The 15,571-nt window shown below is 42.6% G+C and overlaps 1 protein-coding gene across 8 annotated transcripts in view; it reads left to right on the top strand.

The window, feature by feature from the left end:
• ABLIM1 (actin binding LIM protein 1) overlaps positions 1-6,066 on the top strand; it is a 104,887-nt gene extending 98,821 nt beyond the window's left edge. For all 8 annotated transcript variants that reach the window (XM_074158905.1, XM_074158904.1, XM_074158903.1 and 5 more), the window contains 3 exons: positions 1,154-1,228; positions 4,194-4,274; positions 5,546-6,066. In XM_074158905.1, the coding sequence (XP_074015006.1) occupies positions 1,154-1,228; positions 4,194-4,274; positions 5,546-5,659 (270 nt within the window). In that variant the 3' untranslated portion in view covers positions 5,660-6,066. The remainder of the gene's footprint in view (positions 1-1,153; positions 1,229-4,193; positions 4,275-5,545) is intronic.
• Positions 6,067-15,571: the final 9,505 nt, after the last annotated feature.

Here is a 15,571-nt window from a genome sequence, read left to right as displayed (position 1 = left end):
ATTTTCCTGCATGTTTAAGCATAATCACCAATGTAGACTCTTATTGACCAAAAAAAAGGCACAGCCTCAGATTCTTCCTTGTTACCTCCCCAGAGCTGGGTTGAGACAGCTCACACCAGTTCCGTGTCTTGCTCTGTAAAATCCACTGTCTGTTGATCTATGAATTATCTGTAATAGTCCTCCCTGGATGGCTGAGGCTGGATTTGTTTCCAGCCTCTCCAGTACCGACCCCAGAGACGTAGAGTCTCTTCTGGAGGCAATTTTCTCCCATACCAGGAGCCTTGAACTCTGCCTTTTTACCCTGGAATTTGTTCTCCAGACAAGATGTCTGATCAATAGTTTTCTACAGTGCTGCCGTCACAGATGAGCCAGTAAGAGGTGTGCTTGCAAATACAAACCCTTTGACTCCAAATCCTGTCTGCAGGGTTTTTTCCGGAATGGTTTGAGTCTGGCTGGCTCCTCAGCACAATCACAATATGAAATGGCAATTTACGAAAGAGTTTAATTACTTGGGTAATTTTGTTAATGGCATATCAAAATCATGATGATTGGAAAGAAGATTATGGGAGGAGAGAGGACTTGTCCATGTGTTGTGCTCAAAACATTTTGTTAGGAACAGTACCTGTGTCAAAACAGCACCTTTTTACCCCACCCTTGTTTGTGTTCATTGTAAAAATTTCCCATTGTAGAGACAAAAAAAAAATAATCCTTCAACTGCTACCATAAGTGACAGGAAGGAAAGCCCAGAGGTGTAAGGGTGCTTTGTACGCTGTTGGGTGGGATCTGAATAAATGCTTCTGCCTATTTGTCTAGAGAAGAACCCTACTTAGTCACTGGGGTGGGAAAGGGGCCACTCCTCTCTTGGGGTCCCCAGGTCCACCTGGGAAGTGATGTTGGTAGGCTTGGTGGGGAGCTATTGCCAGCCTTAGCAGTGACAGAAGGCTGTGGTGACAGAGAGGATTAGAGGATCCCTCTGCATGCCCCAGAGAAGTGGTAAACAGTAGCCATGGCAAGGATCTATAGGATAAGACTAAATATTAAGACTTGAAGGAAGTCTCAGGGCAAATTCACCTTTGTTTTCACCACTTCTTGAGTGCCTTTACCCTCTGTGTGTGTAACCTATGTGTCTGATGTATACCTGTATCTGATGCAGTCCCTTCCGGATGGTCATGTCCCTGGAATGAGAATGGACAGAGGAGTATCTATGCCTAACATGTTGGAGCCAAAGGCAAGTGCAGATGTTATTCACTTTCCTTCAAGATAGTGAAGATTTGACTGTGAAATGCAGATAAAGTGCAGGAAATGTCTTAGTTCCCTTGTTTTTCTTTACCTCACCTCAGTCCCTGCTCCTTATGTGCCAAACCTCTCCCTTTTTCTGGACTTTGCCTGTTACAGGTGTTAGTGCTCAGGCAGGCTGAGGGCAGCCCAGGTGTGCTTCTTGGGTTAAGGAGGCTTTTCCAGAGACACAGCAAAGATACCGAAGATGCTTAATGGCTAGTTCTCTGTCGAGCTTCCTCTAGCCAAAACAGCAGGCCAAACTCAATGGGAAAGTCTCAGATCCGTCTGGGTGGGAAAGTGATGCAGAGTGTTGTGGCTCACAACACACTGTTGAGGCTGTCTTGATTTAAAACTTAATGAAATACATGGACCTTTGTTTCAAAATTGGAAGTTAGAAATTCACGTCTGCCTGGATCTGTTGTTTAGCTCTCAGCACCGTTAGCCTGACACCTTTCAATAATGTTGAATTTCTCATAAGAGAAATTCTGCAGGAGATATATTGGAAAAAGAGGCAGTGTCAGCTGAATATAATTTAAAATGCTTTTGCAGCTATGCCTAGAGATATCTGAGTCAAAAATGAACATAATATACAGAGGGGATTCAACCAGGGCTATGTTTTAAATCTTAAAACTTTCTCTGTTGCTGGTGAACCTTCCAAGAAATCATGATTTTGCCAAAGTTATAAGGATCAGCATTTCTGCAGTTGTGAGGAGTTCTTTTTGCAAACCAGATTACTACTTGTGCTTCCGAGTCACCTCCAGACAAACTGTACAAGGCAATAACCCTGGCTTTATAAACTGAGGCCCCAGTGCAATGTATATTATCAAGTGTTTTTATAGATTATATAAATAAGACCTTGGGGACTTCCCCAACCCCTGAGATACTACTTTTTATTCCAAAGAATTTCTCTTTCAGTGCAATAGAAATTCTCACAGCCACCACTGGTGTTGATGCACCCAGTGATTTGGAATGTTATTTTGGGTGACAAATTCTGTCAGTATTATTAGTGATAAAATTTATGGGAATTCTTGTGAGATAATAGGTCACTTTCTGTTGATGTTTGTAAAGATGATGCCAGACCCTCAGCTTGGGTGAATTGGCAGTATTTTTATTCACGTCAATGGTCCAACACTGACTTAAACCTGATAAAGTAAAAGAAGCCAACTCAAAGCATGAAATACATGAAAAGTGAAAATTAATAAACTTAAGAATGACCAAATCTTACCAAGTGGTTCTCCAGAAAGGACAGAATTTGTGCATCTTGCCACCCCAGATTGAGACATGCCTTGTTGTGAATATCTAAATATAAAATGTACTTATGACTGTAGATCTTGACTTAAACTCTGCCTGTTTAAATATGAGAAGTTACATTTTAGTTTCCTATAATGCTGTATATGGTAGCGGTTTCCAGTATCATACATAAACAATGTAATTCAAAGTATAGACTTAATTGTACAACTGTGACAATGTCAGAATCTCCTAAGAATCGTATCTTACAATTGGTATGTAAGCACACGTTCTTTAAATTATTATTACTTAAAATAAACTCAGTGGTGTGTTCATTGATGCCTGAATCTTATTTATTATATTTCTGAAAAGTTCATTGGGATATTTGTTGACAAAGGAATGAACTTAATTGCCTAATTCTGCACAGAAGTTGATGAGGTTGAATTTCTTCTGATGTTAAAATAATTGAATTAATAGCATTTGATAATAGCTCTGCTGTCTCTCCAGGAGAGGTTTTGGTGGTCTCACTCTTGTTCCCAGTGGGCAAGTAAAACAAGACCCATAAATAACAGGAAAGGCTGAGCCAATCGCCACTGAAGAAAAACTTCATTGGCTTCAGTAGGGGTTGGATGAGAACCTCACTGGGAAAGCTCTTTTCCTACTCAGCAGAGACATGCGATGAGAAAGTCTATAGAGAGGCTCTGTCAGATGGAATATGAGCTCTCCTAAGTCGTTCCAGGCATTCATGGAAGTGTCGGCCCAAGGCAAAAACCCTAAACCAGTTTTATTTGCCAGGGGTGATTCCAGAAACAGATTTTAAGGCACATGGTTTTCTGAAATCCTTTCTAAACAGCATTGTTTCTTTTGGATTAACCTGATTTGACACCCACTGACAGTAAGCATTTTACTTCAAGCAAAGAACCTATAAAACAAAAGTAAAATCATTTATGCATTCAGGAATTGGTTATTGGCTGATGACTGATGACTGATTTGTATAAGTTTTGGACATTCATTGCAATGCAAAAGGAAAGCAAGGAAATGTTAATGGGAGATGTGCTGGACACATGCTCTTCTGAAGTAGATGAAGGTGTGTAAGACAAATATTTCTACAAAAGTCTCTCCTTTAATCCACGTATGTATTGCACAGCCAGCAAGCACAGTGGGCAATTGTTTGAGTTCTTTGACTGTCCAAAAAGGCAAAGAAAATAATGTGATGAATTTGATGAATGCAGTGGCCTCCACTAATCAATATTTTTCTTATTCAGAGTTGCTGGTTTTTGTGATGTACTTCCATGTGGTTCATTTTTAAAAGTCCCCTAAATGTCTGTTTCGTTAGAGCTGTCCACACTTTGGCAACCATCAGTGAGACCAATAAATGCCAAATATATTTACCTTAATAAACTCTGGATGAGAAAGTATATTGACTAGAGAGGACTGTCTGACCAAAGTCAGCTCTTTTATATGCACCATAAAAATCAGTGGGGTGGGTAGGTACACAGTGGCTCTACAATATGAGGCTGTTTGGTACTAATCAAGTTCTTGCTGTGTAACTTCAGGGTACAAAAGTGCTGTGATTTCCTTTGAAAAAGGAACTGTTTATGTGGTTATGAAAATGAGACACATTGTGTTCATTTTGCTTTAGAATGTAAATACATCTCTTTTTTCCCCCTTTTATACATTGTTAACAGATTTTTCCATATGAAATACTCATGGTGACCAACAGAGGGCGAAATAAAATACTAAAAGATGTAGACAGAACCAGGCTTGAGGTAAGAGAAGCAAGTTCCTAAATGCTCTTTCCTGCTGAAGTTGTTTGTTGTTGCACACTTGAAAGCTCAAACACTGAAGTGTGTGTCCTTGTTCGACTGGGAATATTTCTCAGCACTAAGCAGGGAAAGGGGGAGTGTGACAGCCGCATCTCCATGAGAGTGCTGGGCCAGGAGTCCCACGTCTCTGTCTCCCTGCTGCTGGACTGAGCTTCTCACAACACCCTTATGTTTTAAAGCAATTAATTATATACTTGTAAATTGGTAAAAAGCCCAAAATTGAAGTGTTTTGTAGTCGTAGGATCCATACTGAAATGGAGCAGTATTTTCATTTCTGAGCTAAGAGTCAGTGTCAGCCATCCTTGAGGATGACTAAAGAAAGTCTAACTTTCTTTAACTCATCCATGAGTCCTGTGAGTTGGCCAATATCCAAAAATAAAAAGATTTAAATCTCTGCCAACAAATAAAAATTGTTTACAGCTTTGTGGATTAGAAAGACTTAAGAGCCCAGTGGAAGAATGGGGATGTTTAAGTTGTTTGTAGTCAGTTAGTCTTCTGTGGAGGTGAATGGAAGGGGCCATAAAAATTTGGGTAAGTAACCATTTATGCACATTTTTGGACTACTAGATAAGTGATCACTAATCAGAATTCAACGCTGTGTTACATCAGTGCCACAGGGAGACACTTTCCCCATCCATTGCACTGTAAAGCAGCTGAACAAGAAGTCACTTGTGCACAAGACAGCAGCAAAAAATATTTCATTGGCAGTAGAGGAATATGCTGGGCCAGGCATCTTCCTTCTCAGAATTTCAAATGTAGCATTTCAACCTGCAGCCTTTCTGCAAAGCTCTCCTGAAACCCAGTGTCTGTGTGAGCTTTCATATGTCAGTAGAGGTGACTGGCTAAAGCCTGGGACAGGGGCGTGCAGGACCTGGTTTTGTTGTCTGCTCTGTCACTGCTTGTTGGGTGACTTCAGACAAACCATTTTTCTGTCTCTTGCTTATTCAAAAACTGACATAGTTTTCCTGATTTCCTTTGTAAACTTCTCAGACTTAACAAATTGCAAAATGTTATTGATTCACTGAGCACCCAAGTTTGTGAGGACTTGAATATGTGTTTTGCCAAAGCATTATTATTTCCTGCAGTGGCTCTTACACAGTGACATGAAATCCCTAAGGCACTCCTGTCTGCTCTTGTGTCTCTTTGGCTTTGACTGACCATTGCCTTTTCTCCTTTTTTTTTCTCCCCCTCTTCCCCCATTTTGTTTTTTAAAGCGCCACTTAGCACCTGAAGTTTTTCAAGAAATATTTGGCATGACGATACAGGAGTTTGACAAGTTACCTCTCTGGAGACGCAACGACATGAAGAAAAAAGCAAAACTCTTTTAATCTCCCTTTAAACAAACCAACAAAAAATGATGCATAGGGTATTGTATCATACAGTCCAAACTATTTGGAAGCAACTACTTATCCACCAAAAAGGGAAGATCGCATAGTGGCACCTCTGTACACGGCAATTGAACAAGATGAACATTTGCCCTCCTGGAACACAGGGAGAGAAAACACCTGGGCTCAGAAACAACAGTGATATTTTTCAGAGGTGTTGACCTGTTACATGATATTATACAAGATAGGAAACTGTTCTGTTCTTCTCCCTCGATTATATTCCCTTTACTTCTCTCCACAATATGATGGACTTTATTGCTAGAGCCAGGAAGTGCCCTTAGGATGCCTTGTAGACTACAGTAGTTGTAACCACTCCAAGAACTGGAAAAGAATATATATATATAAATATATATATATATGTATGCGTGTCTGCGTGTGTGCGCACATGTATTTATATCTATCCATCTATCTGTGTGTGCGTGTATGTATGTGTATACATGTGTGTATATATGGAGAGGAAGACAGATGCTCTGTAGTGAAGGAGAAGCCCTTTGTAGCGTATCCACATGGTCACATGAAGTCTTTCACACAATTGTTTCCTAATTGGCACTCTTTTGAAATGGCATCTTCTTCGTGTGATACAATCTGCAAAGGTGGGCGCTCTGCTCGCTTTCAGTACCTACCAGTTGAATTTCTGGAAAATGGACTTCTTGTATATATTTGCTAGGATATAGGAAGTGAATTGCTGTGTCTGTTGTCAGTCTTCCCTCTTCCACACTTTCTGCTTGAATTAATAAGGCTGGATCTTAACTAGTCATTTGAATAATTTAAGATCACTTAAGTAATGGGAATGATGGAGAAGAGTCAGTTTTCTTGTAATTTAGTCCAGAAGATGGGTGGATGGGGGTGGGAGTGACAGAGTGAGAAAATGCTTTTTTAAGTGTGCCCTGGTTCGCACCCAGAGATTTCGGGACAGACTCCCTGCTAGTAATTGCTAGTACAGCTCATCAGACTGCAGTGGAGTTGTAGGATTTTACATCAGCAGGGAAATGGTTCTCTGCAAGCTAACACACAAATGCATCCCTCTGTGGGAGGAATGTTTATGAATTACGAGGTACCATCAAGGTGCCATGCTCTGCCAATAGAGGCTTTTTGATTAAATTGCAGTTGCTGTTGTCAATATGGCACAGTGCATGGGGCCAAGCACTCTTTTTAGTTAATGTAGTTTTTCACTTGTGCTTGGAAAAGAGGGCACAGACTTTTTTTTTTTTTTCTTCTCTTGAAGCATCAAAGCTCCAGCCTTGGTTATTTTTATTTCCCTTTGTGCCTGACTTGGTTTTTGAAGACAGAGTAATCATGCAAGACAGTTTCTGAGCTGCATTGAACTCCTTATTGCTTTCAGTCTTCTTCCAATATGCTGCAGCTTAAAAAACTCAGAAAAATGCCTGTATATACCTTAACTGCTTCTGGGCAAGTCCTATACAGAGGAGGACATGAGCGCCAAAGTAATGGAATTAATGCATTGTGGCTGCAAGGTCAGCTTTTCCTCTTCCTTGGTGCTTACCTGCCAATGCATACTGTACTAATGAGCCCGTCTCCTGCTATGGGAGAGGGTCATTTAGGTTCTGGGTCTGTCAAAGAATATCAAGGTTTCATTTTTAATGCAAAAACTTTCAGCACTGGAGATATCAGAACCTTTGCATTTTCAGTTATATGAGACATTGATGTTAAAATGTGGAAGTCAGGAAGGGGAAACAGTCCCATGTAGTTGTGAGATTCAGTATCACTGTGTTGAGTTCTCTGTATCACCAGATGGCATTTCACCAGGAACTGTGCAGGACAGCCCAAATCCTGCCTCTTCTTTGCTGGTTTAGGAAGTCCTGTTGTAACAGTTCACTGTGGTTCCTTTGATAAAATATGAGGTGAAGATTCAGTATATGAGAGACAGATAGAAGGGGTCAGCGCCGGCTCCGTGTCCCTAGAGCTAAGGGAATGGTGAGTCTGTGGGACAAGCTGGAGAATGTGCCACCATGCAGGGCTGGCATCACAGTCCCCTCTGAAGTCCTTAGTGAACGCTGTGACACACGCGATTGTGAATAAGCTTTCTGGACTTTACTGAGACTGCAGCAAGGATCAGTTTAACACGTTTTACTTCATTTTTCAGAACAAGCATCTGAAAGGGTTTTAGAGGAACACTGAGAAGTAAATAGGAATCTTAAGGGCACTGGCAGTTTGAGATGCATTTTTGAGTGACTGCTGAAACCAAATCCATATGATGAAAGAGCAGCAGTGTTTTACAGTCACAGGCTTTCTGAATGCTGGACTCTCAGAAATTCAGTGTCACCTTCAAAGTGTGGCTTAACTTTGGGATGAAAATCTGAGTTTTAATGAATTTAAAGTATTAAAATTCTCCAAATTTTGTCAGCCCACATCCTATAGACAATACTGTGCTGCTGCCTCTCAAACATAGTAGACATTATGGGTCTTTTAGCCCAAGTCACCTTGACAATAAACCTTTTTGATCCGAAGACTTGATCTCTCAAGGATGTGAGCTGCCAGCCTGCATTTTTCTAACCCCATCTCTAGATTACTATTGGAACTTCTCACAGCATATATGAATACACTACCCAGTCATTTCAGAAATGACTAAGCCAGGTTGTTTTCTGTTCTCTCCCTCCTCTCAAAAAAAAAAAAACCAAAACCAAAAAAAAACCCCCCAAAAACCCCAGCTTCCTAACCAGCTACATTATATATGCTGGTTAATAATATATAACTTATAAAGTTATATATAAAAGTCATACTTATAACGAAGATAGACTGCCTCATGGAGAAGGGATATAATGGGAGAAGAGCAACACATTAATCTGCAGAGTTCAGCATTAGGGCTGACTAATCACCAATTTGTATCTGCCTCATCAACTGAGAATTTAAAGCTGCAATTGCAGCTTGGGAGAGAATGAAAAGAAGCCACCTTAGATGCTGCAGAAACAATTAATCTCTAGCTGGATTTTTGGGCCGCTGCTGGGTCACATCTCACTGGTGTGGTGCATAGTCAGTCAGTTCACAGTCCTCTGCACTAGACTTAGTACTGCTTTATTTCTGATTGAGAAGGGTTTTTCTGAGCTTCGGTTTCATGCCTGTAGTTAATTCCCCTTCGCTATCCCAACCATCTACATGTAGGCACACCCCAGGAGATCACCTGCCCATAAAGCCCACGCTGCAGCTCAGCACAGGGGGTGTGTGGTTTCTGCAATGGGCCGGTAGCGACCGTCACTGCAACATTTTCTGTTCTTTCATTTCGTCTTCCCACCTAATAAAAACAGAAATGTTGCCCCAGGGAGAATTTTCTTTGTAAGCAATGAATCATTTTCCTAGTATCAGTCGAATGGCATTTTCTTGGGCAGTTTTTGTAATTCCCCTCTTCAATATTCTTTTGAGACATGGCAGGGGTTGGACTTTAAAGGTCCCTTCCAACATAAACCATTCTGTGATTCTATGAATATGCCTTAAGTACATGCTTATGTTCTTCTATTTCCTGCAAAGCGTTTGAGCTTCTGGTAAAACTCCATCAAACTCAGCGCTGTCAACAGAATGTCATGGCCAAGAGGACTGAAAACTGATTGCTTTTGTCTTGTTTTTCCCCTTTTCTGCTTTAGGATTGATGAGCAAAGACCTGTCAAAACATTGCTAAATAACCACACATGTGCAGAATGGGATTATGTACACATGCAGGTTCTCAAACACAGGTGCACGTGTAGCACCCACACTCCCCATTTGGAGCTGAGATACCATGTGAGTAGTTAACCTGGGATTTCCAAATAGTGCATAGTGTTGAATAGTTAGCAGTCATTAAGTTATAAAGGTTGTCGCTTGCCTATGTGCTTGTATCTGCGGGGCTTGTGGAGATCTGCGATGTGCTGAGTGCGCAAAAGGCGGGGCCAGTTTCCCACACCATGGAAGTGCCAGGTTGGCCACAAGTGATGTCATCTCAAAGGCCTCCTCAGGCGTATGTGAACATTTGCAGCACCCATCCCTGACAGTGCTTAGGGAGGGGTAATACCCTGTGCAGTCGTCTTCATACTCATGGGGAATCCAGAGATCTGACTTACTGGGTTTTGTGCCCTCTGCAGATACTGGTCTGGTAGTTTCCATGTCAACAACTAAAGAACTGTTCTGCGTTACAGTGGGAAGAGCTGGCCATACCCTTTATACCCGTGCCTTAACTTAGTGTAAGCTCCAGCCTACTGTGAGTCAGAAGTTGAAATAAATATGTTGTTTATCATTTCTGAAGACAGTAGAATTAAGCCAGCTTGAAGAGCGGATTTGGAAATTACTAAACTGTCCACTATTTCTCAATGAAGCAATGTGATCTATTGTGGCCTCGGTTCAGGAAGCTGAATGTAGCATCTCAGCTCTGCCAGTGTCCTGTCCCAAACCTGCTAAACTTTCTGTACAGCTGGAAGAGTAAGTTCTTATGAAGTTTGCTCACAGAATTTCCTTTTTTTTTTTTCTTTAAATGTTAGATTTCATCTCATGCTGGTGTCATTTAAAACAGGTTTTAGTGGCATCTCAGAAACATACTTATTTTCAGTTTCATTAGTAGCCTTTCATTAAGAATGGTTTGTGATGCCTTGTGGACATAGATGCAGTGTGCTGTGAAAGGTTAGACTAGGAAAACAGTAAGTTTCTTAATAGCCATATGTGGGACAAGCTAGTCCTGTGGCTGCAGTAGTGCTTTGACTTCTGTCAAGAAAGGTGTCATCCCTCCTTACAAAGCCCTACTATCCTAAGTCTGTGGCCCAGCACTGAAGTGCTCACTGCCCTTTCCCTGTTGCAATTTGGAAATCCTTTCTCAGCCATGCAGTTCAGATGTCCTGCTGTCCAGGGGAGGTCACCAGGAGTCTCATTTGTAGAAGTTTGTTATGTTGAAACTAGACACATTTTAGAGTAAAAACCCTTCCTTGCAAACTATACTCCTGCTCTGTTTATGCCACGTCAGGTAATATCAATGCATGGAGAAGGGTTACGTTCTGGGGGGGAGGAGGGCTGGCATAAACTTGATTTCTCCAGGGTTTGCCAGGGTGGTGTTCAGTAGACTTCGAAGAAAACACAGGTATGAGCTTGTGGTGCTTATTTCAAACTGGGGTAGTCAAGTTTGGAGTCCATAGCTTACGAGCATCCACACTGAAATTAATGGCATGAAGCTGTTACAAGTGACAGAAAAATTAACTCCCAAAACGGTAAAAATATGAACATCCTCTAAACTCATCTTGGAATGACTTTTCTTGGCTCATCCTGACTTAGGAGGAGATCTTGGCATATTTTGGGCCACAGACTCGTAGAACAGATGAAATGGAAACCGGTCTTTCTCCCACTCCATGATTCATTGTTTTTCTTTGGAATGTATTTGTGGAGGAGGATGTCTGCATCCTGGAAGTTACCTAGGGCAGTAAAAAATACCAGTCCATGATAATGCTGAGGCAATAAAACGTGTGCAGGAAACAAGAAAATCAGCTAATCTGTCCTGAAATGCCAGTCATCTTTCCATGTCAGAGAGACATTTAGGGTTGATTCCACAGCTCCATTCCCCATTCATGCCCCAGGTCATGGTCCAGTTTGTGCCCTGTCAAACTTTTTGGCCCTGTCAACACACCTGCTAGAGTCCAGCATCGTCTTCAGGGTAGATGCACAGCAAGGGCTGGTTTTGACAATATGTGGTATGTTTTTACCCCATTGCTGCGCAATGAAGAGCTAGAGAGAGCTACTGAGCACTGTGATAGTAGTACAATGCACCTTTCTCTTTTAATGTATCCTATTGCTGTGGGCTGCAGGACTGCTCTGCCTGGTGAGTTTTGCCTTGTGATTCCTCCCACACACCTTTTTTGTGCTTAATAAAATAAGAAACAAAAAAAAAATCTTATCGCAATGCGAAGATACACAGTTTTTAGTCAGACAACTCTGCTGGCAGGAGCTGTGTGATGCCCGCATTTGGCAGCGAGAGAATAAGTGTTATTAATTTTAATGTAAGCATCAGTGCAGGAAGTGGGAATATAATTGGCCATTAATGTTGTTTGCCTGTATGCAAAATAAATTATTTGTTGCCCAAAGGGCTTCTAACAGGGAAATAGATTTCTGATAGTGATTTGCTAAATAATGCTTGTCCATGTGAAGAGATAATCCTTCCACGTTGCATTGCGATCTTTCTTTTGAGGTGAAAAGAGATGACTGAAGGCAAACAGTAACCTGTTTTGTCAGGATCACCACAGTTAATACAAGTGTTGCTCCCAGGACTTGCAAAGCTGAGGCCCACAGGACCTTGCTCCTAGGCATTAGGGAATGAAGTATTTCAGGCAGCAGCAGAAGCAGCTATGGGAATTCCAGCGGTGCCTTACCAGGCTGAGTCTCTAGCTCCCTTAGGCGCTTTGACAGGTCCCACTGGACACTTGCCTGGGCTTTTGTCCCTCAACACCTTTCAGAAAGCGCTTCCTCCCCCAGATGCGAACCCACTGAAATCGGTGGAGCCTCTCACTGACATCCACACGCTTTGGAGCAAGCTCTTTCTCGGCTGGCTGGCCCAGGAAAGCCTCTGACTGCTGTGTGTGCTCACAGCAGCGAGCTCTGTATGCCATTACCGATCAGTCCTGCCCAAGCAGCGCCGCTTGGTCATTGCTGACAACTCTTCCTGTAAGGGGGCCTTACAGCTGGGAGCTTTTTTTTAAGCTTTGGAAACTGAAACTAATTTTTCAAAGGTATATTTTCCTTCAAATCAGTAGATTTTGGCAATAGGATTTTTTATCATTTTATTTTTGTTTTCTCCTCCCTCCACACATTAGAAACCAGCGTTTCAGGGAGGTCTCCCTGTGTTGTCCATTCATCTGTGAGACAGCTCTCTTTCTGAGTCTCTGTAAAAGTGAATCAATGTCTTGTCTGTACAGTAAGTCTGCTTGTATGCATAATGAAAAGTTGAGCTGGGTTGCCGTTCTGTACAATTAGTGTTTCCACTGTCATACCGCAAACAGCACATATTGCACTCCTGTGCCACTGTAATCTGCATCACTGTTGTATTCAAGTCAATGAATAAAGTTTGGAGCTTTATTCTTAATCGCTGGGTTCATGTTGCCTCATTTATTTGTGTTTTTTTTCATCTTACAGAGTTATATCAAAGTCTTCTCACAAAACAGGATGTGCTTTCAAGAGAGAGAGAGGGGTGAGGCAAGAATGACCAGAGCAAGACAGATGAACAGTTACACAGCTTCAGTGAAATTGTGACAAAAGGTTTGAAAATGGACATAAGACTTCCTGTAACTAAGCCAGTAGAAATAGATATTCATACAAACCACATAGGAGTGTTAATTTTGTGTGGTCAATTTGTGGTTTGAAAGGAGCTGACATATCAGCCGGTCAACTAGGTCATGCTGTTAGATCAGCTTCACAGGGTAAATGGTTTCCTTTCTTTATCCTTGTAAGTTCAGCTAAAATTTTAGTCCCCAACTTGAAAAGATATTTATGTGTCTTAGTATTTAAATGTTTGCTTAATTACCTGGAGCTTTAACCTGCCCAGCCTTGCTCTGGGTGTAGAAGGAAGGGGACGATGCCATTGAAGGAAATAGGACTGTAAGACACCTATGGATGTGCTGAATGCCCGGGTCTCCAGCAGACCGTAGGGCAAGCAGAATTAACACCCTGCACCTCAGAGGAAACTGTAGCAATTCCTGTCAGTGCCTCAGAAGAAAGACATGTCAAGGGACTTCACTTGTTACTGCATGTAGATATCCCCTGGAAAAGAAGCCACTCCTACACAGCTCTCTGGATGACCTGCCGAACATCTTCACTGAATTAATTTGAGCCTCCTGCAGTTGTGGGACCTGGAGCAACCAGAGCTGGAGCCTCATTAAGATTGGCCTCTGGGCTTGTTTGTTAAAGGGGAGGAGGGTCTTACTATCTGAAGTGAAGCTGCTGGGGATCAATCCTAAAAAAAAAACCTCAAAGGGGGTGGGAAAGAATCTTGCTTCAGGCAGTCGATCATCTGAGCTGCAGCCCTCTGTTCAGGGGCAGGAGCGATGCAGCACACATTCTGCACAGCATCCTCCAGCCTACAGAAAGCCCCTGAAGCATTGAGATCTGTGCCCTGCAGATAACGTGTTCCCCATCTTCTCTTCCACTCCTCTGAGAGACATCCCTGCCCCTGCCCTACCTCTACACAGGTTCTCTCTCACAACGAAGGCAGGGTTTACTCCAGGGTTTTTCCTTCAGTGTACTACTTGGGTATATCTAAGGACTGAGTCTCAGATGAGGTGGGGGCTCAGGTTCCTGCTTGGAGAGCGAGGGGTGGGGAATTCAACACCACCGTGAAGTTAGCCTTCAGCAAAGTTCGTGTCTGCCCCATTCACTTCCCAGGCCATGTCTAGATTTTTGTTGTGTTATATTTGTGCTGGATCTTGCACAAGAGAAACTTTTCTGTGGACAAATCCACCAAAGCTACCTGGTAGCAGTTAGATGCTTCCTTTCTTTGGATGGCTTATGCCGGAGATTGTACGTTTGCTATAGGTGGGACAAAATCAAATCAAAATCAGAAAATCAGATTCATCCATTGCAGCTGCTGGAAATACAACACAGTGAGGGGCAGAAGCACACTTAAACAAAATATTTAAACCCAGGATTTTTGTTACCTATGTTGCTGCAGTGCCTAGCTGGAAGAGCCCTAATCCTCAGCTGGACCATTTGTAAGTACAGAGTGGAGATGACCCCTGCTTTGATCATTTAACAGGCTATTTTCAACAGGCATGTAGGCCCATGGACTTCAGCAGGTCAGCACGTGTGTTCTGGTATCCCTTGTTTCTCTATTTCCTCCACGTTTTCAGACATTTCCTGCCCAGCCACTTCACAGCCCTCATTGCTGTCAGACCAGCTATGAATGAGGACATAATAACTCATTTTCTATCCTCTTCTTTTTAGGACCGGGACTGAGAAACTTCAGGGTTTTAAGGAAACCCTTGCCTCTTGTGAGCAAACCCCAGCTGGTAGCACACGGTGCTGTGCAGGTTACTGGTGGGAAGCGCTGGGCAAACCTGAGCCAGAGAAGAGTTAGGGAGACACAGGGACATTTTCAAATATCTGCCTGATCGTCTGAAAGGCAAACATAGAGTCTGAGAGAGGCCTTTCTTCAAAAAAGTCTGCACTATTTCCCCTTCCTCTGGACAACCAGACATCAGGGATGTTTCCTCTCTGCTCTACAGGGCAAGACGGCGCTCCCCGCCGGCCTGCAGCCTCCCAACGCTTCCATGTTAGGTGCTCTCTGGGCATCTGCCATTAGCCTCCCTGGGCATCTCCACGCAGTTAGGGAGCACGGAAGGTCTGTGCATGGAGTATCTGCTCAAAAAAGCCAAAAGTGTAGGTCTATGATTGGGCCCTGGAAATTTTCTAGAAAGTTTCCCAACCATGGAACAGAAAGAAATGAAGTCTCCCTTCTGAACCAGCCTCACTTACTCTTGAAAACCCACTGCCTGAGTCTCAGCTCCTTCCCTGTAGCGACAGTCACCTTGTGGTGCCAGCCCTAGGACATGTCCTGCCAACCCAGGCTCTGGAGGTCCTCAGCAGCAATCCCCCAGCTGAGGATCTTTTACGCAGCAGTTCCGTGGTGCAGTTGCTCCTTTACAGCCTTCCCAGCCCAAAGCAGTTGGGAACATTATCACCATGAATGTGTTCCTATGTGTAGAGCAAATTCACAAGCATCCATTCCCCTCATCAGCTCCACAGTGAGACAGTGCCAGCCTAGGCGCAATTTTAATTTCCCTCCAATTAAATACACAAGGCCAGTGAAATCTAAGTCCAGGGTTTCTGTTTTCTGTTCTTTTTTTTTTTTTTTTTAAATTGTTAGACCATTTTCCCCTGCTCCCCTCCTCCCCACAAATAATG

The sequence above is a fragment of the Numenius arquata genome, chromosome 15 (genome assembly GCF_964106895.1).
Source record: "Numenius arquata chromosome 15, bNumArq3.hap1.1, whole genome shotgun sequence".
Lineage (NCBI taxonomy): Eukaryota > Metazoa > Chordata > Aves > Charadriiformes > Scolopacidae > Numenius > Numenius arquata.
Note: the sequence above shows the minus strand (reverse complement) of the source record. Positions and strands in the feature narration are given on the sequence as shown.